This window comes from Mesoplodon bidens (genome assembly GCF_964165515.1).
Source record: "Mesoplodon bidens genome assembly, contig: HAP1_SCAFFOLD_150, whole genome shotgun sequence".
NCBI classification, from domain to species: domain Eukaryota; kingdom Metazoa; phylum Chordata; class Mammalia; order Artiodactyla; family Ziphiidae; genus Mesoplodon; species Mesoplodon bidens.
In genome coordinates this window covers 277,502-301,014 of record NW_027672498.1, presented here as the reverse complement: position 1 = coordinate 301,014, position 23,513 = coordinate 277,502, and the positions used below count along the sequence as shown (strand labels likewise).

General features: G+C 53.9%; 2 protein-coding genes across 2 annotated transcripts in view; both read right to left on the bottom strand.

Moving 5' to 3' along the window:
• Window positions 1–23,513, bottom strand: part of LOC308610107 (E3 ubiquitin ligase RNF157-like) — a gene marked incomplete at both ends in the record, with an annotated part of 314,581 nt that overhangs the window by 57,052 nt on the left and 234,016 nt on the right.
• On the bottom strand, window positions 3,397–6,349 carry LOC308610092 (forkhead box protein J1-like; the record flags this gene model as incomplete). The annotated part of the gene is made up of 2 exons (XM_081259350.1): window positions 3,397–4,164; window positions 5,852–6,349. 2 exons carry the CDS (start codon window positions 6,347–6,349, stop codon window positions 3,397–3,399), a joined length of 1,266 nt encoding a protein of 421 aa, XP_081115476.1.

Below are 23,513 nucleotides of genomic sequence, written 5' to 3'. Positions count from 1 at the left end.
TTCTTCACGTCTGGGTCCCCAGTATGTTGAGGGGGGCAGAGGCGGGGAGAAGACTGTTTCCTGCCCTCAGCTCAGCTCTTCAGGAGGCCTGGCGCATTTGCTTCAGGCCAGCATGGAATCCCATCGCGGGGGCCTTCCCGTCACTGGAGCTGGGGGTGGCCTGTCCCGTGGGCAGACGGCGAGGGTCCCCAAAGACTGAGTTCCTGAACATTGCCCCTCATCCCTTTCCTGGCTGGCGATACATGGGGGAGGGAGGATTGGGAAGAGGTGGAAAGTGAGGAGACAGAAAGCTGGCTTCTTGCTTTGGGAAGGGACTGTACCACACCTGAGGGTGAAGTGGCTGAAGGGCTTCTCACCTCAAAAGTGGAGATCAAAGGAAATGCGAAACCTGCGCAGAGAGCTTGAGTCATGGGCTCAAAGCCACACAGGGCAAAAGAGAAAGGACAGCTCAGTGCAACATGGGGTCCTGGATTGGGATGCTGGAATGGAGAGGAGCATTACTGGGGTGATCTGCAAGACGTGAAGGGGGTCTGCGGTTACATGGGATTACCAGGTCAGTGTTCATTTCCTGATTGTGATGGTGGTACTGGGATTAAGGAGGCGTGTCCTTGTTCTAAGGAAACACACACTAAAGTATCTAGTGCTAATGGGGCAGCCTGTCTGCAACTTACTGTTAAGGGCGCAAAGTATATATTGACTGGGATTACATTGAATCTCTAAATAAATACGGAGTCACTGAACGTTTTTTGAAAAAGCCACCCAGCCAAGGGCCGGGGCAGGGATGAATAGGAGGGACAGGATCCACTCACGCTTCCCGCCCCCTCCACCGCCAACCCCCAAACGCTGCCTGCTGAAAGGGTGTGTGAAGCCCTGTGTTCTGGCCGCTTCGGAGCCCCCTCTTAGCTTTGGCTGCTCGTTGGCAGCATCCATGGACCCTTAAAAGTGCCAGTGTTTGGGTCCCAGCCCCAGAGACGCTAGTCCCAAGCATAGGGATTTTCAGGAGCTCCTGGGGATTCTTCCTGGCAGCCAGAAGCTTCTTCAGCCTCTCCTTACCTGGCAGGCAGTTCTGCCAGCCCCTGACCTTGCCCCTCTTCCCCCAGCATGGGCCCAGGCAACGGGTGAGGAGGGGGGACAGTGAAGGGCCCCACCTGTCAATCCAGGGTGTACCCCTTTTGGCGGGGGCTGGAGGCTGAGCCTGGGGACCAGTGGAGAGGCTGGAGCCCCCATGTTCCCCCAGTGCTGGGGAGCGTGGGCAGGAAGGCCGGAGGGTGGTGGGGAGAGGGAGGGAGTCGTTGCTTAGGGGGTGAAGGGAGTCTCAGAGGGAGGTTGGGGCAGCCTCCTCAGCAAGCGGTGGGAAGGCGATGGGCTGCCTCCTGAGCTCTGTAAGGCCCCAACCCGGCTGGCCCTGCAGTGTGTGCACCCTTCTGAAATATTTGGAATAATTAGCAAGGGAAAGCAGCAAGTTGGCGGGGGAATGCCAGGTTGTCCTGGAGCCAGCCTCGAATGCAAGGAAAGAAAGGGGCTTCAGGAGAAAGGGGCCCGTGGAGGCTGGGCAGGATTGTGTAGGACAGTGCCCATTTGTGTGTGTGTGAGTGTGTGTGTGTGTGTGTGTGTCTGTGCGCACGTGCACGTGAGTGCTGGGGGAAGGGGCTGTGCACCACAAGGGTGTGCTGGCGGGGCCAGGTGCGGGCTCGGGGGAGAGATGGGTTCCAGGCAAAGCTGGGGTGAGGGGGTTGAAAGGTGCCTGCTGAGTGTCACATATTTGCTGTGCCTCAGTTTCCCCATCAGAACTCTAGTACGTTGATTCCTCACAGGCTGGAGCTGTAGGGCCTAGGCACTCCGTCTTCCGTCTGCCCTGATGGCCTCCCTCAGCCCCAACCTGCATTGGAGGGAAGGCCCTGGGTGGGGTGAATGAACCCCAGGGTGGCAAGTGGGGCCCCAGGGGCTGGGGCCCTCTGACGTCACACCCTGTCCCTTCAGGAAGGGACCAAGGGAGGGAGGAGCTGGAGACAGGACCAGGCGAGGACCGCAGGTGAGTCTGGGCAGGCCCTCAACTTGGGCGAGGTGGGGAACGTGAGCCGAGCCCTGGGCAAGAACGGCCTTTGTGAGTGAGTCCCCAGGGCCAGGGAGGGGGCTGTGCCTCCTTTGCCGCCTGCTCCTCGGGGCTGTGGGTACAGTCTCCCCATTGCACATATAGAGGTGCCGAGGCCCTGGCTGCAGGGGACCCCCGAGGGCCGCCTCTAAGCCCCTTTCTCTCTGGGGACCCAGAGATCATGAGGAGTGCATCAGGGGACACTCTGCAGGCCTTTGGTGCCCGCCATCTTGCTCCCAGCCATTCCCCCTTGGGCCGTGGCCTCCCCAAAACTGGCCCATGCTTTTCCCCAGAGAAAGTTGCAAGCAGGTCCATTTTGAGACTTTTTAAAACTTTATTTTTAAAAATGTTTTTATTGTAAATAACTTTCTATGAAAAAGGTTAAAATGCCCGATGGGTTAGGAGAGTGGATGTGGGATGCAGCCCAGGGCGTTTATGGTGGAGCAAGACACTCCCCTGCAGGAGTGCAAGCAAGGGCACGGGGCCATCCCCCCATTCCTGATCCCAGTAGTTCTAGCAAGCACTGCGTCCCTCCCACTTAAGCCTCAGCAATAGCTACACTCACTACATTAGTCTGTCTGTCCCCTTTCCCTCTGCAGCTTGGCTGCCCCAGCCCCTAACCCCCAGATCCCCATCTCCCCGCTGCTCTCAGCCTCAAGTTGGGCTCAAAGATTAGGGACACATGCCCTCTGCCCCACCTCTAGGGATGAAGCCAGAAGATCCCAGAGGCCTTAGAAAATCTCCTGGATCCACCCAGCACCCCGGCCTCCTTTCTGTCTCCTCTCTCTTCCCCCCTCCGCCTTGCTCCTCCTCACAGACTGCCGGGAGAGGCCTCTTGGGTGTTAATTTGCAGTCACCTAATCAGCATTTGTTGTACCAGGGAACTTGCTCTGGATAGAGACCTGGGGAGGAGAGCAGGAGAGAGAGAAGCTTTGAAGCTAAGGTGTTCTGGGGCGGGCCCTGTACTGATGTTTCCAGCTTGGCCAGGGCCCCTCCAAGCTGCAGCTCTCATAGTGCAGGGCCCTTAGCGTGTCTCTGGGGCAGGGAAGAAGTGGATCAATGAAACACTGTGTGTATGGGGGGCTGGGGAGCGGAGGCAGCAATTTTGGTCCTGGGCCCCAATTCTCAGCCTGCTGGACTAGAATCTGAGGATGGCCTGGGCTGGGGGCCGTGTGGCCTGGTGGGTTGACCTGGCCCAGCCCCTGCCTGGGTGGTAGGGTGTCCATGGGCCTGCACTGGCGGGGAGGGGGGCAGTCTGGGCCCAGACTTCGGTGCTGTCTGGAGGTGGGGCAGGGCCTGGCTTCTTACAAGAAGGCGGCCAGGCTGGCCCAGTCATGCAGGTCAGAGGCCAGTGTGGCATCCCCGGCCTCAAAGAGGGGCTCGGGGGGCAGGGAGCTACGGGTGCTCTCATCCCAGGGGTGCTCCAGGAAGGATGGGGCCAGGAAGGTCTCATCAAAGTCCAGGCTTTCGGTAGCCTGCTCCACTGGAGGCCCCAAGGTAACAGGGCAGTCGATGTGGTGGCCATGGATGGTGAGGTCCACGTCCCCGTGTGAGGCAGGGCTCAGCGGCGGGATCAGCTCCGAGGTCTCCAGCGTGCCCAGCTCCCCGTCCAGCGTGCCAGCGTCCAAGATGGCCTCCCAGTCAAAGTTGCCCTTGAGGGGTTCCAGCTCAGCCTGCTCCTCCTGGGTCAGCAGCAGGGGGCTGGAGGGCCGCGGGACCTTGGCCTCCTGCTTGGGCAGCGGCTGTTGAGGCTTACGCCCCAACCTGCCCTCGCCTGCACCCCAGCCCGCCTCCCCAGTGGCCTCCTCGAACTCCCGCAGCAGCTGCTGGGCCTCGGCGCTCACGGTCAGTGGCCCGGCCCATGGGGCGGCGCTGGGCTCTGGCGCGGCCTGGCGGGCAAAGGCCGGGTGGATGTGGACTGGGGGCAGCCGCCGCTTCTTCAAGGCCCCACTCAGCAGCCGCTCGGCGTACTGGGGGTCGATGCGCCAGAAGCCCCCCTTGCCTGGCTCGTCCTTCTCCCGAGGCACCTTGATGAAGCCCTTCTTCAGGGACAGGTTGTGGCGGATGGAGTTCTGGACACAGGGAGATAGGAGAGAAGGAAGACAGCTGGGAGAGTGGGTGGGGTCAGTGATGGGGGGCTCCTAGCGCCACTGCCAGTCCCACCACCACCTTCTCTCCGATGGGGGCAGGGGAGACAGAAGCGCTGCTCTGAGCGGGAGGCTCTGGGACACCAGCCACGGGGCACCAGGAGCTGGGAGTGCTGTCGGGGGCTTTTGTTCCCATTTGCCAGGACATCTGCCTGCTCAGTCATCCGAGCCCTGAGCCGCAGGGTGGCTCTCAGTGCCAGCCTGTCCTGCCCTCCCTCCCTTACCCCGCTGCTTGCGGCCTCTGGTCAAAGGCCTTGGCTCCCCCAGGTCCTGGACAGCCATCTCCCTCTGCCTGGGCCTGGCTGGCCTTCTCTGTTTGTGAAATGAGTGAGTGGGTGTGAGGGTGTGTGTGTGTGGTGGGGGATGAAGTGTGGGAGGATCTGATGACTTTCCTTGTTTGTAGAGCCGCCTGCTGGCCTGGGCCCTCACCCACCATGTCCCCCTCCTCCCACCCCAGGCTCTGAGGCCTCAGTTGATTATTACCCAGCCAAGAGCATAGCGCTCATTCCTGGGGGCTCTCAGGCTTGGGGTAGGGTGGGGGGTGGTGGAGGGTCTCTGCTTTCTCACCAAGGTTACAAATGGTACCTGCCCCAGGGTCAGGGCCCAAGCAAACGTGGAATAGCTGTGATCACAGGAACTCTGATCCTGTGACCTGTGCCACAGGGAAGGATCTGTGCATCCTCAGGGTCTCTGTCCCCAAGTAGCCCCTGATCCTGATGGTCGAAGAGGCTGAGGGCAGTGTGTGCCCAGCCTGAATCACCATCCTGCCTTGTTCACGCCTGGGTGCACAGTCCAAACCACGCTGGGGCACAGGGGTCTGGGGCCTGGTGGGTGGGGCCGGCAGGTGAGTAGTGCGCCCTGGCAAGACTGGGAGGTTTACATGGTGGTCTGGGCCCCTTGGCTGCTCTGTGCCAGGTTCCGGACACTTGGAACATGAAGCCAGTGTGGGAGGAAAGAGCCCCTGTGGAAAGCACGTGGCTGAGATAATTGTCCCCGCAGGGAGGTTGATGAGAAGAGGGGGAGGAGTGTAGGCAGGAAACTAGGGAGGGCTTGGGGTGGGGGCTGGCACAGCAGCTTTTGGAAGGCCCCGTAGCCCTTCCACTGGGACACAGATGGCCACCACACCCTGCAGCACACCCCTCTCCCCTCCCAGAGCCCCTCCAGCCAACTGAAAGCAGGCGGGATGCAGAGCCGGGCAGCAACCATGCTCTGCCTCCAGTCAGGCCCTGACAAACTGACCTTTAGGAGGGTAGTGTGTAGGAATTGCAGGACTTGGGACACAAATGTGTCCCTCAGTCCATCAACCTACCCTGGGGGGCTGTGTCCACGCATAGTTCAGCCCTGGTCTTTGGGCTGAGCCTGCCGGATGAGGGACAAGTTCTTTCCACTTGAACCTCTATGTCGGCACCCCTGCAGCCCTCTGAACATCCTCCCTCCTCCGTCTCTGAAGTCAAAGGGGCAGCAGTCCAAGCACTGGGCTCCCTTGAGGTCCTTCCTGGACGGCCTTCCTCTCTCGGGGCCCTGGCCGTACCGCGCCTACTTGGCCTGCGGATCTGGGATGTGAGTCCAGTGCGCGCGGGCATGGGCAGGGAGGGAGGGAGTGCCTCCCTACCTGCCAGGTGGGATCAGCGTGGCGGAAGTAAGAGAAGTTGTCCGTGATCCACTTGTAGATGGCCGACAGGGTGATCTTGGTGGCCTTGCTGGCCTGCATGGCCATGCAGATGAGCGTGGCATACGAGTAGGGCGGCTTCACGTGCGGGTTGGTGGCGTAGTCCACGTCGTCGGGAGGCGAGGCCTGCAGCCCCGAGGGGGCGCTCCGCGGCGTGCACAAGGACGTGGGCTTGCCGGGTGTGTGCGGCTGCCCCAGGCAGGCGGGGTCCGCCGCCAGGGGAGACCCCGGCTCGGCCGAGCCTGACAGCTCGTGGTAGCCGTGAGGGTCGGTGTCCCCTGAAGGCAGGGCGGGGACCTTGGCTTTGAGAATGGAGAATTCCTGCAGCCACTGCAGGCTGGTCAGGCTGTCATTCAGGGCATTGGACTCCTCCAGGCCGCCTTCCGGTCCGGCCTCCTCCGCTGCCCCTGCTCCCGAGACGCGTAGCCAGCTCTCCGCCATATCTGCGGGCACTCTCCGAGGGGGCTGTCAACATCCACGAGCCGAGCCGAGGGTGACCGCCGAGCTCTCCGGCCCGCTGACTCCCGCGGCTTCAGTTACGCAGCCTCCCAGAAGCGGGCTTCCATCCCGCGATCTGGGGGTAGCCTCCTCCAAAGGGAATGTGGTGCCTGCGGGGACCAGAGCGGGAACTGAGCCCTCTTTCCCCACCCCCGAGGGGAGAGTGTGGGCGAGGGGGGAGGCTCTTACTAAAATCCTTCCTGCAGCTGGGGAGGATCTTTTACTGCCGAGGTCTGGGAAACAGAAGGTGTGCCCGGGGGTCCGACCCACACGGGGTTCGCCTCGCTCTTTTCCTCTTGGATCTTTTAGAGGAGACTTAATTAGCCAAACGAGGGAATAGTGTAGGGGCATGCGAGGCCACCCCTTTCTCCCTCAAAGCGGGGAATTAACCCCCCTCTCTCCGTCCACAACCAATGGAAATGGGGCGAGAGAGTCCAGGAGGGCAGTACGACGGGTCGGGGGGCGGGGGAGGTCGTCTGATCTTTGAAAAGGGATATTAGGATGGGGATCAAGGGGAAGGAAGGAAACAATACAGAGAGTTATAAGGGGGCGGGAAGTGAGTGTCCCCCAAACGCCTCTGATGTCAGTCCCCGGGCCCACCACTTCCGTCGGGGACGGATGGGAGAGCGGGCTGGTACTGACGCCCTCCCTTCCCACGGCCTGCAGCCCTCCCCGTCCCTTACCTGGCTCAGAGCGCAGCCCGGGCCAAAGGAAGGTTCTCAAAGAAATTCCTCCCACCGCCCACCCTCACCGCGGCTCTCTGCTCCCAGCTCGAGGGCCCAGCCAGCAATCCTCGTCGCCACTCACGCCCGCCGGCGCCTCTCTGAAAGCCAGCGGCCAGGGACCGGCACTCAGTAGCCGCTCACAAGGCGTCTCCTGCTGCCGTGGCGACGCCCCGCCCATATAAACGGTTTCCGCTTCTGCCATTGGCCAGGGCATCTCCAAAGAGACCGCGGGCTCTTAACCGCTCTCTCACGCGGTAACTCTCTTCCAGCTCCCTCCTGCCGCCCTCTCCCGCGCGCGACCCAGTCCCCTACCCGCCATCGCGTCCCGGCTCCGCGCATTCCCGCCCGAGGGCCCCGCGCAGGGCTCGGAGAGGCGCGCGGCTCGGCGCTCCCGCAGAGGCCCCGGGGCCCTCAGCGAGCAGTTCGCCGCGGGAACCGTACTCCGCCCCACCCCCTTCCCATCTGGGCTGCTCAGAGGTGGCGACGGCTCCTGGGACGCAGCCCGTGGCGCGGGGGCCAGGGCTGGGTGCATGCTTGGGGCTTTCCTTTCCTCTCCTCTGGGCTGCGAGTGGCACTTCCTCACGTTTCTGCGGCCTGTCCCTGTCTCCCGACCGAGTGTCGTCTTGGTGCCCGCAAGCAGGTCTGACTCTCCGATGCCACCTGCCGCTCAGGTCCGCAGAAACCGCAGCCCCGGTCGCAGACACCCCAAGGCGGCTAGGGTAATCCAGTGTTTCCCGGTAAGCGCTCCCTCCCCGCCCCGTCCTCAGCAAGATTCCCAGAAGCTGACATTCCAGAGGCTTCTTCGCAAGTGCTCTCCCTCCTTTCCAGATAGCCGAGGAAACAGAGCCGGTGGGTGAAACCCAGGAAAGCCGTGGACTTGCCAAATTCTGTGACTGGGGTCATTTGCCCCATTAATTTCACCAGCCTTTAAGTGACGCACTAACGGTGGACTGTGGTCCTTCCTCCTCCCCTCCCCCAGCCTCCCTCTAGTCACCAGCTTTCCTGCTCTTCAATTATTGAGGAGCAGCAGTTGGAAGTTCTCTGGTTGAAGGGGGTGGGTGGAGGTGAGGGCTCCTTATCAGGCCTCTGCGCAGAAGCTGTGCCCAGGGGATGGTACACCAGCTCCCACCCAGAAACATGTCTTTCCCTCTACCCCTTGCCCTCTCTCACTCCTCCATGTCCAGCTTGTCTTGAGTCAAAGTTTTTTTTTTTTCTTCCCAAGTATTTATTGTTTTTATTTTATTTTTATTTTTTATTAGTTTCTGCTTTATAACAAAGTGAATCAGTCATACATATACATCTGTTCCCACATCCCTTCCCTCATGCATCTCCCTCCCTCCCACCCTCCCCATCCCACCCCTCCAGGCGGTCACAAAGCACCGAGCTGATCTCCCTGTGTTCTGCGGCTGCTTCCCACTATCTATCTACCTTACGTTCCGTAGTGTATATATGTCCATGCCTCTCTTTCGCTTTGTCACAGCTTACCCTTCCCCCTCCCCATATCCTCAAGTCCATTCTCAAGTAGGTCTGTGACTTTATTCCTGTTTTACCCCTAGGTTCTTCATGACATTTTTTTTTAAATTCCATATATATGTGTTAGCATATGGTATTTGTCGTTCTCTTTCTGACTTACTTCACTCTGTATGACAGACTCTAGGTCTATCCACCTCATTACAAATAGCTCAGTTTCCTTTCTTTTTATGGCTGAGTAATATTCCATTGTATATATGTGCCACATCTTCTTTATCCATTCACCCGATGATGGACACTTAGGTTGTTTCCATCTCCGGGCTATTGTGAATAGAGCTGCAATGAACATTTTGGTACATGCCTCTTATTGAAGTATGGTTTTCTCAGGGTATATGCCTAGTAGTGGGATTGCTGGGCCATATGGTAGTTCTATTTTTAGTCTCTTAAGGAACCTCCATACTGTTCTCCATAGTGGCTGTACCAATTCACATTCCCACCAGCAGTGCAAGAGTGTTCCCTTTTCTCCACACCCTCTCCAGCATTTATTGTTTCTAGATTTCTTGATGATGGCCATTCTGACTGGTGTGAGATGATATCTCATTGTAGTTTTGATTTGCATTTCTCTAATGATTAATGATGTTGAGCATTCTTTCATGTGTTTGTTGGCAGTCTGTATATCTTCTTTGGAGAAATGCCTATTTAAGTCTTCTGCCCATTTTTGGATTGGGTTGTTTGTTTTTTTGGCTCTTGAGCTGCATGAGCTGTTTTTAAATTTTGGAGATTAATCCTTTGTCAGTTGCTTCATTTGCAAATATTTTCTCCCATTCTGAGGGTTGTCTTTTGGTCTTGTTTATGGTGTCCTTTGCTGTGCAAAAGCTTTGAAGTTTCATTAGGTCCCATTTGTTTATCTTTGTTTTTATTTCCATTTCTCTAGGAGGTGGGTCCAAAAGGATCTTGCTGGGATTTATGTCCTAGAGTGTTCTGCCTATGTTTTCCTCTAAGACTTTGATAGTTTCTGGCCTTACATTTAGGTCTTTAATCCATTTTGAGCTTATTTTTGTGTATGGTGTTAGGGAATGATCTAATCTCATACTTTTACAGGTCCCTGTCCAGTTTTCCCAGCACCACTTATTGAAGAGGCTGTCCTTTCTCCACTGTACATTCGTGCCTCCTTGATCAAAGATAAGTTGACCATATGTGCGTGGGTTTATCTCTGGGTTTTCTATCCTGTTCCATTGATCTATCTTTCTGTTTTTGTGCCCGTAAAACACTGTCTTGATTATTGTAGCTTTGTAGTGTAGTCTGAAGTCAGGGAGCCTGATTCCTCCAGCTCCGTTTTTCATTCTCAAGATTGCTTTGGCTATTCGGAGTCTTTTGTTTTTCCAAACAAAGTTTGAAATGTTTTGTTCCAGTTCTGTGAAAAATGCCAGTGGTAGTTTGATAGGGATTGTATTGAACCTGTAGATTGCTTTGGGTAGTAGAGTCATTTTCACAGTATCGATTCTTCCAATCCAGGAGCATGGTATATCTCTCCATCTATTTGTATCATCTTTCATTTCTTTCATCAGTGTCTTATAATTTTCTGCATACAGGTCTTTTGTCTCCTTAGGTAGGTTTATTCCTAGGTATTTTATTCTTTTTGTTGCAATGGTAAATGGGAGTGTTTTCTTGATTTCACTTTCAGATTCTTCATCATTAGTGTACAGGAATGCCAGAGATTTCTGTGCATTAATTTTGTATCCTGCTACTTTACCAAATTCATTGATTAGCTCTAGTAGTTTTCTGGTAGCATCTTTAGGATTCTCTATGTATAGTATCATGTCATCTGCAAACAGTGACAGCTTTACTTCTTCTTTTCCAATTTGGATTCCTTTTATTTCCTTTTCTTCTCTGATTGCTGTTGGTAAAACTTCCAAAACTAAGTTGAATAAGTGTGGTGAGAGTGGGCCACGTTGTCTTATTCCTGATCTTAGTGGAAATGGTCTCAGCTTTTCACCATTGAGGACAATGTTGGCTGTGGGTTTGTCATATATGGCCTTTATTATCTTGTGGAAAGTTCCCTGTATGCCTACTTTCTGCAGGGTTTTTATCATAAATGGCTGTTGAATTTTGTCGAAAGCTTTCTCTGCATCTATTGAGATGATCATATGGTTTTTCTCCTTCAATTTGTTAATATGGTGTATCACATTGATTGATTTGCGTATATTGAAGAATCCTTGCATTCCTGGAATAAACCCCACTTGATCATGGTGTTTGATCCTTTTAATGTGCTGTTGGATTCTGTTTGCTAGTATTTTGTTGAGGATTTTTACATCTATGTTCATCAGTGACATTGGCCTGTAGTTTTCTTTCTTTGTGACATCCTTGCCTGGTTTTGGTATCAAGGTGATGGTGGCCTCGTAGAATGAGTTTGGGAGTGCTCCTCCCTCTGCTATATTTTGGAAGAGTTTGAGAAGGATAGGTGTTAGCTCTTCTCTAAATGTCTGATAGAATTCGCCTGTGAAGCCATCTGGTCCTGGGCTTCTTCTGTTTGTTGGAAGATTTTTAATCACAGTTTCCATTTCAGTGCTTGTGATTGGTCTATTCATATTTTCTATTCCTTCCTGATTCAGTCTTGGCAGGTTGTGCATTTCTAAGAATTTGTCCATTTCTTCCAGGTTGTCCATTTTATTGGCATAGAGTTTCTTGTAGTAATCTCTCATGATCTTGTATATTTCTGCTGTGTGAGTTGTAATTGAGTCAAAGTATTAAAAGCGTGCTGGAGAAAGTCGGACAGAAACTTTCACAAATAAGCCAACTGCGCAATTAATAGCTCTCCTTCCCTTGTGAACAGTTTTATTCATTTTTAAGAATCATGCAGCAGTCCATAAATATTGCATCCTTGACGTCCCCACTGTAGTGTGCCCATGAGTGTACTCCAGGGAGTGAGGGGTACACAGCTGGCACAACAGTACACACATACTTACACACAGTAGGTGTGCAGATCCTAAAGCAAAGTGAGCAAGCAGCATGCCAATGTCAGGTGAACAGGACACAAACTCTCCCCAGGTGAGATGGCTTAACGTGTGTGGATCCGTGCCCAGGAGATGCCCCAGCGTGGGCATGACCTCTGGTGGGATGGGACTGGGGAGGAGAAGGAAAAAGGGCTCTGTGAGAAGGCTGGGATCACCACACCACCCGGAAGTGAGCTCATAGGTGAGCTCCGACCTGAGTGTGGCAGGAAGGAGCCCCAGGCCTCTGGTTAGTCTGTGTCCTTGTGTGAGAAACCAGGCCCCGTCATATTCTCTGTGGGTCAACTGCTAACAACATGACCATCTCCAGATGATGACTGGGGCGGCTGTCCTGTTCCCCGACCAGGCTCTGTGCCCTGTTCCCTGATCCCAGCCCTTTTGGATGGGATATTTCTGCTCGCCAAAGAGCTAAATGAGGGCAAAGAGGTGAGGGGATGGGGGAGAGAGCAGGAACTGTCTGAGAAACAGGAGTGAAGGGCCACTTCTCACCCGGGTATGTCTTGGTTATGGAACCAAGGCCTTGAGGAATGTCTCTGAGCCTCTTCCTGGGAGAAGACTGACCCTCCAGAAAGGGTGAAGACAATGGCTTCCTCTTAGGGTTCCTGGCCACTGTGGCAACTGTTTACCTGCATCTCCTTCATCTCAGGTAACACCACACTCTGAATACTACCTGCCGGGCGAGGAGGTGGATCTGTATACCACCACCCCAGGCTAAGGGAGCGCCCCCTTCCCTAGTGCTTCTGGGACTCAGACTTCAAGGAGATCAGGAAGTGTGGTTATTGCTGGAATCATCAATATGAAAGGGGCTGTAAGAATGTTTCGGGGAAAGGAAGGACATTAAATGGGGCCTGAAACAGCAGAGCCCACTGCAGGATTTCAGAGCGGGTGGACACGGGAACTCAAGGCAGAAGCTGAGATTCAGGCTTGGCTCATGTAGTGTCTGTCAGGACCACAGGCCTCCCCCTGCCCACCCCCAGGGCAGGATGTGAACCACAACCACCAGGCAGTGAGGGTCACCACGCACCTGGTGGCGCAAAGCAGCCACACAGGAGGTGCAAAACATTCCCTGGCACTGGGCTCTCTTTGAGGCCTTGGGAAGGACCCTGAAAAGCTCTTGTAGGGCAACAATTCCAACTACTAATTCAGGCCATCATGGTGGGCATAGCCTAGGGCTCTGTCACATCTCAGCCTCACAAAATGTTGGATCCCACTTTGCTTCTCAATCTCATGCTCCACTAAATAACCACCTCTTCCAAAAGCCAGCAGACAATGCATCTATCAGAGAGCTATGAGGAATCCATTGATAACACTAGTGTTGAGGGACGAAGAGCCAACAGCTTACGGTCTTGCTGTTTCAGGCTGTTATTTCTATGCCCTACACCAGAGTGAGGTGGGGTGCACATGTGATTTGAACAATATCTCTAAATCTCTGATGAGCCTATGGAAGGCAGTACCTCCGGCTCCCCCCATCAGGCTCAGCTGATCTGGAGGACAGGGGAGGAAAACCGGTGGGGTGGGGAGCCTTCCAGACCACCACTGACCCCAGCTCAGCCCTTCCCCCAACCTCCTTTGGGGTTCCTGGGCACCAAATGAGAACCACCGGTCCACCCCTCTCTCAGCTTCTTTCTTCAACTCTTTCAGAAAAGCGGGGTGGAGACGGGGGCAGCAGGGATAAGAATGCCACCTGACAGGGCGGTAGTGATGAAACGTGATAATATACGACAGTCCCTAACAAGTGCCTGGTACATAGAGGGGGTCAAAAATGCCTTTGCAGTGTCACCTTAGGATGGAGCCCCAGGCCTTCCTGAGTGCACCTGATCATAAAGAAGTCCCCGGTAGGTCATCATTTAACTGAGGGGTTCTCAGATTCAAGGCCTCCTTCCTAAGCAGACACACGAGGCATAGCCTCTGCTACCAGAAGCAAGAACTGTTTTCCCAACCAACCTTCTGGTGGTTGCCACTGCTTCTTGTCCTTGAGAGAGGAGCTCCTAATGCATTTTGAGGGAAACCCCACTTACAGTGCAATATGGCTTTCCCTTCTCACAGGAGTCATCCCCCAACGCCACCCCAAACTGCAGGTCTCAGATTGGTCATGATGTCCCAGAGACTAGAAAATGCCAGATGGGTGTTTGTAATGAAGTCACCCAAACTCTTGAGTCTTCTTGGTCTACCTCCTAAGGAGAAAAAAAAAAAAAGATACACAAGAAATAACCAGTCTGTAGGCCACAGCTCCACCTGAAGATCAAGATACAGTGGAAACATTCCAGAGACTCTCTGCAAAGGGTCTCATGAGCTGCAGTTCGAGTGGCTTTAGCCCACAAGGAGAAAAGAGGTTTCCAGTCCCTTCTGAGAGGGGAAGGATCACGGTTGCGGAAGAAGATGAGTCTGGGAGAAGGGTCAGGTGCCCTCAGCATCCAGCTTTCACGTGGGTCTAAAAAGTCTCCGTGTTTCTTGCTGAGGATGCCCAGGAGGTCAGTGGTGCCATGAGGCCAGGATGGGATGTGAGAACGGGAGGAGAGCCCTGGTACAGGGGCTAAGGCTCTCAGATGGCCAAAGGATCCCACACGCAGAGCCTGTTCTCGGGGTCCTCCAGGCTGCCAGAAGATGAGCGTCTGCACTGCGTGTTCCGACGACTGACCACGTTGTCGTCAGCCTGCCAGGCACCTGAGAAGAGGAAAGGAAGGTTACCGGACCTTTGGTTTGGTGTAGATGGTGTCTCTGGCAGGACAGTCCGGAGTTTGGCACGAAAACTGGCAAGATGCGCATTACCTGGAACTCCCACAGGGTGCAAACCACAGCACGTGAAACTTGGGAGCAGTGGCGTCCACTGGGCGAGGGACAGTCATGGCCACTGTGGCCCACTGATGGAGGGACATGCAGGATGGTCCTTGTTTTGTGAGCTTGCCGTAGGCTCCACCTTTGTATCTTTATTTGGTCTTGAAGTTTGCCTAAGTGTTACAGCGGACCAGGAAAAGAAACTGAGTCTGGCTGAGACTCTCACGAGAGCAGGAGGAGGTGAAGGGGAGGGAGAAGAGTGTGTTAATTTGGGCTCAGAGTTAGTGTTTGCTGTGGGGGCCAGGGTGGGGCAGGAAGGGACTGGCTGCCCAGCAGGGTGCCAGGGACCAAATGGCATGGCAGAGAACAGAGTGACAGCTGTTCCTCTCCTTCTGCACCTGAACAGCCCACCGAGAGTTGCTATCAGCTGGTGCCACCAACCCCAGGAGACATTAGCTCCAGAGCTTTGGGGTCCCCCGGGTACCATACACGAAACTCATCATCTTCCCCCCTTGTACTGCAGTTCCTGCACGAGAAGCACCCGCTGCCCATGCTGGAAACACACTCTTGGTGCTTCTCTCTCCTTCATGCTCTGTATCCAATCCACCATGACCTCCTGCTTGTTCAAGCTCTAGTAAGGTCTAAATCTGTAGTCAGAAAACCGGGATACAGCCCCAGCTTGTAACGTACTGACTGTGTGACCTTGGGCAGGTCACTGTACTTGGAGCCCAGGTTTTCCCATCCATCAGATGGGAGACAAGTACTTACTCCCCAGGGATGCTGTGAGACTAAGCGAGGTGACATGGAAGAGTGGTGAGCAGGGCGCCTGACTCACAGAATGTGCGCGAAAACCATCCGCCCCCCAGGCCTTGTTCAGGCTACACTCATCTCCCCCAAGTCGTCCTCCCATCCCACAGACTGACTCCATCTGATTCAGTCCCCCCAGTGCAGCGAGATGCCCCTTCTGAAGGGAGAGGATGAAGCCCTAACCCCCTGAGTTTGGGGAAAGCCTTCCATTCTCTGGCCGAGGACTGCTGAGCTGCCTCTTCCAGCACCTGCCCCCAGAAGGCACCCCCTGAAGCCAGATGGGGTCCAGCATGCTCCGAAGTGTTCCCCCACTGGCCCGTACGACCACCCAATTTCTCATGCTGTGTGGAAATTGCTGGATCCTCCAGCACACGGTGATCTCTTCCAGGGCAGAGCCGAGAGCCAGGCCCTTCAGATGGCTCAGTTCGTGGACGGAGCCACTGACCCTGGAGGGTGGGCGTGAGGCTCACTGTGTCACATTTGAGGGAGGCCACTCACCAATGTCTGGGGTCAGCTTCAGGTTAGGCCAGCCCAAGACACAAAACCCTTTAATGGCAGAAGCACTGGGATTCAGCGGGTATAAATTGTGTATACCCATAAATGTCCTGGTGTGCTAATCCGCCCTAAGGCTCTAATAATAGTCTTGTGGAGGTGGACCCCAGGGGAAGGGGAGTGAGTGGGACAGGAAATGTTTAGGTATCTCTCACAGCCAGACGGAATGCGGGGATCTGTACTCCCTGGGGGTACCGGAGTCCGGCACATGGGTCCACAGTGCTTTACCGCTCTAAGGGTGACAGGATGAAGAGCAGGCAAGATTGCCCTTTTAAGTTAGGAACCCCCAGATGAAATAAGTTGTTCCTTCATTTTATATAATTTGGTAGATCTCATACTTATTCCTCTGTGTTTAATGGGCAGGACTCCGGAACTGCGGCTGTTTGGTATGAAAGAGCAAAAGCAAATGGTAAAAAGGAGAGAAGACACACACACACACACACACACACACACGCACACGCACACACACACACACACAGAAAGTCAAATCAAAACACTGCCGCAGCCTCGCCGCCACCACCACTGGCTGCCAGGCTGCCTGGCTCTGAATTCTTGAGTCCTTGCTACAAACACCACCGGTCCAGATTCTGAGCCAGGGCTGAAAACTGGCTCCTTCTGAAACAGCCTCAAGACTCAGACCTGAAGTCTCTGATCTCCCCAGCTTCTTAGTACAGTCGGTGGTGCTCTTTCCTCTAAAAAGGCTTCTGCCAGACCCTCGGCGAAACCCTGCTGCTCCGTGCATCCTGGATGCAGAAGGTAAGCGTGGAAGGCGCAGGAGGACTTCCTGAGCGAGTGCTGCCATTCTGTCCAGCCCTCAGCCAGAAAAGGGAGCCTGGAGATTGAAAATCCTTCACAGGAGGTAGAGAAAGGTGGTTCCCACTTAATTCCATCCTCAGGCTCAGAAACGGGGGAGTGAGGAGACCTCTAGAGGCAGATTTGGGGAGCACATCTAGGGGGATTCCACACACCTCTTTCCTGCCTCTACCCAGCCACTAATTAAATTTAAGGTCTGTAACAGTTCCACCATCTTGTAGAGTTTCTCTCCAAGAAAAGAGAAAGTTAATTGCGATTTTTCCTTAGTATCTGCGAAGCATAACCCTTCCTAGTGGCGTCTTAGTCTTGGGTTATTTCAGGTCTCCATAAGTACTTTTCTTTGTTTTGTTTTTGGCTGTGCAGTGGCTTGGAGGATCTTAGTTCTCCGACCAGGGATTGAACCAGGCCACTGCAGTGCAAGTGCTGAGTCCTAACCACTGGACGGACAGGGAATTCCCTCCATAAGTACTTTTAGATTTCATCGGTATGCCCACTCCTGTCCAATGCCATCATTTAAAAACATCTGTATCGGGCTTCCCTGGTGGCGCAGTGGTTGAGAGTCTGCCTGCCGATGCAGAGGACACAGGTTCATGCCCCGGTCCGGGAAAATCCCAGATGCCACGGAGCGTCTGGGCCCGTGAGCCATGGCCGCTGAGCCTGCGCGTCCGGAGCCTGTGCTCCGCAATGGGAGAGGCCACAACAGTGAGAGGCACGCGTACCACAAAAAACAAAACAAAACAAAACAAAAACATTTGTATTTCCACTAATAAACTCAAATTATCTTTGCTTTTTCCCATCACACTCCCCAGAGCCTTTTCACAGAATTGTCACTGGTCCCCTGGCCACTATCCTGACGCCTGTGTGATACTCCATCAGGTTCCTTGGGGCCCCGTCTACCTAGCATGGCCTCACGCTTCTAATCGGCTCACCACCTACAATGGTCAACTCAGATTTCCTCCCTTTGAGAACCTTGCAGAACAATCTCAGAACATACCATCGCCCCCCCCCCACCTTGGTCTCAGGGCCAAAGAAGACCCAGAGGCTTCTTAGCGGAAGAGGTGCTGGAATGACACAGGTGCTTTCTCAACATCACTCCCACAAGGCTGATGAGAGCAGCGAGGATGGGGACCTGAGCCATCCTTGCCGCGAGCTGGGGCTCCTGGCAGAGCACCTGTGGGCCTGGGGAGGGTGGACCATGGGATGCTCCCCGGGCTCCCTCCTTGTGGGCACTCCGTGAGGGGAGTGGCATCCATGTGGGGAGGGAAACAGCGTGGAGAGGGAGACCAAGTGCCTGAGAAGCTGTCCTGACGGCCAAGCCAGCCTGAGGCACCTCAGTCATAGGATGGAACTTTGAACTTACAGCTGAGCGTGGTGAGGTCTGTTGATTCCACGGGACCTACCACAGTGGATGCTCCTGTCATTAACCTGACATTAACCCGACAGATGCTTCCAGAGAGTTCCCCAGCTCTTTACTACCTGTGTGACGCTAACAGCAGAACCCGAGAAACATTTTACCAAGAGAGCAGATGCACTTTCCTTCTCCCGTAAGAGCCCTTGAGACCTCGGGGTGAGGCTACGATGCGACCTTCAACTCCCTCTCCCGGCAGCCGCCACTGTCATTCGGTTTCATGTCTGGCCTGAACGGTGAAGCCAGTTTAATCTGAGAATGGCTGGCTCTCGAGATCACCATAAAGAAGCCCAGGCATTGTTTTCCTTCCAGGTCTCGCTCCCCTGCCGCAATCCCAGAGTGGAATAAACATCCACCAGCAGGTTGGCCGGAAGGAGTTAGGGAGAGGAGGAAGCACAAGGCCTGGGGTCAGTTTCCACCAGCATGGGTGGCTGAAAGAATTCCCAGGAGCTCTCTCTGCCCAACACGGGTGTTGGTGGGGAGCCACTGCAGGGAGGCAGGAGCCTAGATTCCTCTCTTGAAACCCAGTGAGCGGCTGGCCGGCACAGCTGCCACAGACTCAGGGCGGAGTGAGGGCAGAGATGGCATCTTCCCCAACTAGTGACCAAAACAAATCCTGCCTGTAACCTTTGCCACAGAAGCATCCCCGCTTTTGTGGAACAGGGATTAATCTAGTCTCACAAATATGTTTTTTCCTGGAAAATTTCAGCATATTAAATACAGGCTCTTGCCAGTTAGGACCGGAAGCCTCAGCGAGGGCCCCTAGGATGTGCGTGCGCCCAGCAAGCTTGGGGTTGGGTGTGGGTGAACATGAACTTTCACATGAAGTCTGGATAACCTAAATGAGTTTCAAAATAAACAAACTGGACAGACAGACGTACATTTGGCAAAAAGACATGAGAAACAAATGGACAGGCAGAAGCCAGGTAAAGAGTAGGAAGGCAGGAAGTGAAGTGTACCCTGGACCTCAGCCACTCTGGCCCAGGCCTGGCTGGGTCAACGCTAAGTGGGAAGGGACCGGAGAGCCCCTGGGAAGGCCGTGGGAGGTGTCTCTGGGGATTATGGCTTCCTCCACCACAAGCCTTCATGGGGCCAGAGGGGTGAGGACCTGGGTCTTTTGCAATCTGATGGAGAGTGGCAACCACAGGAGTTTGTGTCCCTCCAGCACCTGTAACCACGTCGCCAAGAGAGTAAAGCACTGGACCCATGACGGGACGTGGCTGTCCTGAAGCTTAAGTATGTCCAGGGCATGTTTAAGAGATTACAAACCACGCAACATGAAGGCAGTCTCTGCTGTGAACCCAGGAGGGGCAATTTCGACCTAGTCCACCGGGCAAGATGTGGCTTTAGAGCCATGGTTGGTGAAGCCCTTGGTGAGCACGGAGCAGAGAGACATCAGTGCGCAGAGTGTGACTGACAGGTGGGCTCCTCCTGAGAACTCATCCCGGATTCAGTTTAGTGTCATGAGAAGGAATAAGGGGCACGTTGATGGCCCTGATGGAATTTATAGAGTTAGGGCTCCAGGGAGAAGAGTCACCCTCGACCCCTGATCGTTCCTTTGGGATCCAAATCTAGGGAGCACAAGGCAACTGGTGGTCGCCCAGGGCTCACTGGGTCACAGAGCTAGTCTATAAAATGCAGGCTTTGAAATTCCTCTCTGATCCTAACTAACCACTCTCCTCTGAGGGGCTACAGGTTCCCTTTTCAAGGGCTCAGGCTCTCTTTCCAAGACCTTATGACAGAGGCCGTGTCTGCCTTAAACTGCCTGTTGATGGAAACAAGACCAGGCCCCCTGCCATGGGATCTGCAAGATCATGATGGAGGGGGCACGGTCAGGCCAAATCGGAAGGCTTTGGGGGTATTTTTGCGCCTTTCTCCATGCCCAAATAGATTCGTTTAGAGCAGAGTCGCTCTTTGCCCAAGGACTCTCCCGAGGCCGCCTCACTTCCTTTCATCAACTGGCTCCCAGCACCTTAGCAAAGCCCATGCCTTCATGCAGGAACTGCAGGGCAGGAGATGGGTGTCCCAGGGTGAGAGCAGGGGTGTGAGCACGGGAGCGTCTCCCACCAAGTTCATGTTCAGCAGACTGCCACTCACCGGGTAAGCAGACCGCAGAGCACAGCTTATTGTCCAGTGCTTTCATGCTGGCAATGTCAAAGTCATTGTTATTGTCACACTCAATACCTAGAAATGCGAATGTCCTCTGGCCTGTAATGGAGTTAAGGCAGTTTGAGAGGACCTGGCTGTGTTTTTCTCTGCTTTGCTGTCCTTAAAATAAAAATCTTAAGGATGGAGACAAAAAACATCAAATCATATGTTAAAAAAAAGACAATAATTAAGTAGGGAGAGTGGACAATAAAGGAAACTGTGTGGGTACATTTGTGTTCTCGCTCTGTTCTGCTCTGTTTCCTTAACTGGCCCCTTTCCAGCCTTTGTTCCTGGGAAATCAGGCACTGGGGAGGACTGTGGGATTCGGACACACAGACCTGGGCCCACAGCAGAGCTAAGCCAGGCTGGAAGAGCTAGGAGAGCCACGGGGGAAGTGACCCCAGGCTCCGGCCTGTGTCTGTCGGTGCATGTGGGGTGTGTTTATGACCACAAGGCTCTGCGAAATGACTAATACATAAAATGGCAATTAAAGCTCTTTGGTCCCGTAATTTTGCACCTCAAATCAAAGAATTGCATCGCTTGCAAAATTATGATTTATTTTCTTTGAGACTTAATTTGCTATTCTGAGTATGTTTTAAGGGGCTGACCAGAAACCTACAGTCGTGTAAGATGGGAAGGGGACAGTTTTAGGTGTTATTTTTTCAAGCCCCCCACCCGTTTTTTTTTTTTTTTCCTTGGTGAAAGGCAGAGGAAGAAACATACATCTACTGTGTACAGCATGTCAGGTGGAAACCACATATGGAATGTCAGGCGGAAACCACGTACTGCCCTGTGCCTTTTAGAAGCAAATATTCTACTGGGGACGACAATCACAATGGAGAACTCGGAGCCTTGCATCCTGAAGACATCAACCGAGGGGAGGTAGCGCCCAACCCCGGCTTGGTTGGCGTGCGCGGGTGACAGAGGCACAGCCTGGGCGACCACCCCTCCTCCGGCACTACTTGGCCAGGAGAGCGTGGTCATGTGCACATGTGCACCCCCTGCACACCACACCAACCACCAAGCAACTGCCATGGCCAAAGCAGAAGCGAATAGCATGACATCTGCATCCAGGCTGGGATCCAGGTTTGCTCTAGAGGTTGCCCTTCTGTGGAGGCACCTCAGAGGAGCAGACGGAAGAGACACCGGTTCCTGGGACGCCTGGTCCTACAATCCCAGGTGGGATTCCCAGCTCGCCTAACCCCCCCCACCCGCCACTTCCTTGCTCTGTATGTAGGTCCTTCCTTCGCTTCTCGGCTTACTAGAAACAAACTTCTTCCGACTGAAGATATGATTGACCTTATTTACAAAACAGAAATAGAGTCACAGGTGTAGAAAAAAAACTTATGGTTATGGCGGGGGGCAAGGGAGGGGAGGGATAAATTGGGAGATTGGGATTGACATATACACACTACTATATATAAAATAGATAACTAATAAGGACCTGCTGTAGAGCACAGGGGAACTCTACTCAGTACCCTGTAATGGCCTATATGGGAAAAGAATCTAAAAAAAGAGTGGATATATGTATATGTATAATTGATTCACGTGGCTGTACAGCAGAAACTAACACAACATTGTAAACCAACTCTTGCAATTAAAAAAAAAAATATCTACTTGAGGCCTGAACGATGGTAAAGAGACTCGTTCCAATAGCCTACAAACACTAGTGCACGCTGAGCTGCTAACGTCTCTTCACCTCACCTTTGCTGTGCCGCCAGGGCTGTGATCCTTCTGCTACTGTAACACCAGCCGTTTTCTTCACTAAAGCAGGAAAACCTACTGCCTAACAGTCGGTTCCCCCAAGGGGAGGAAGCTGTTCTCCTGCTGCAGATGAACTTTGGGGCTGCTAGAGCAGTTCTGTGAGACTCAGCTGAGAAGCTGAAGCAGGAAGGAAGGTGATGGTAGTTGCCCAAGAAGCTTCAGGATCTACTCAACGTAGATGGAGAACTCCATGTATCTTCTGCAGCCTTGGCTCAGAGGCCCAGAAAGAGCCAGGAAGGCTGCTGAGGTCCTTAGATACCCTGCTTCGTTTGATATTCCATCAAGAAGACGACCTTTCCCCAAAGCCACACCCTTGAGCAGTGCCACCAAGTCACACCAGTGCCCCTTTCTCTACCCTTCAGAGAATACCCGGGAAAGAAATATAATAAAAGGGAGCAAAAGACCAGGTCTTTTACCATCTTCTTGTGTGGGTGATCCGGCCTCTTCTTCTAGAACATCATTTCCCTAGGACAGAAGGAAGGCACTGTGAGTCCATAAAGCAGTGAAATGAGTCTACTGATTGTCAGAAGACAGAACTAATCACCCTCATGGTATCCATATATTTCCTGTCCCTGTGAGATGGCTGGGAGGCCCAGCAGAGGCAGATTTTGCTTGGCGAGGCAGGATCGGCCCATAGGGACCAGGTCTGAGGCACGTTCCAGAGGGACCAGGTCTGAGGCACCTAACAGAGGGACCGTGGGACTGTCAGGAATAGCCTTGGTAATAGTTCAGCTCACACTGTTTCTCTCAGGTGGAAATAAAAGTTGTCAAATGAAAAAGCAAACCGTGAGATCATAAAACTTTCAGGAACCCTTTAGGATCCCCAGTCCCATCCAGATACTCCTTTGAGAACATCTGGCTCAAGAGAAAGTTGTAGAGTCCCCACTGGGAGCTGGGCATTCCATATACTTCAGGCACACCTCCGTCAGAGCACTTCTCACGCTGAGTTATAACTCTGATTCCTCCATCAGATGGAGCTGCGGAATGGGTGGGATGGGTGGATTGGGGGTGTGGGCAGGCAAAAGCCATGTCACTCGGTCTTTGTGTCCCCCAGTGCCAGGAAGATGTGAGATGCCTGTGCCAGGTAAATACTAAGTGAATTGGAGGACAAACACCTCTCAAGGGTCTCGCCTGGAAGACTTCCCTCTGGAACTCACCCCACGCCTATTACACTGAGACCAGCACCCTCTGCTAACCGGACAGTCCCTCTGCTCTGCACCCTGCCTCTAACAGATCCAAGAGCACCACCTTGGAAGGCTTCTTCCAGAAGAGCCCCCATCCTATTTGCATCCTGTGCCAGCGCCGGCAGTCCCTCTGACTGTGGAGGGGCACCAGCGTCCACCTTGCTCTTACCTCTGCATCCTGCTCTTCAGCGGTGGCAACGAGGCCCGCAAAGTTGCAGTCTGGAGACGCCGCTGGTGTCACCTGCAAAGGAGCAACAAAAGTCAAGGTGCAGATGCCACCGGCTCTCCTACCCAGCTCGCCCGGCAGCAAACCCAAACCAAGTCCTCAGGACAGAAGTGGTGCCACATGGAAGATCACATCTGAGGGAGTGTGATTCAACAACCCGGTACCGTGTTTTCCAGGGCTCCCCTCCCGAGCACTGGGGGGCTTTGCCGATCTCCCTGGCAGGC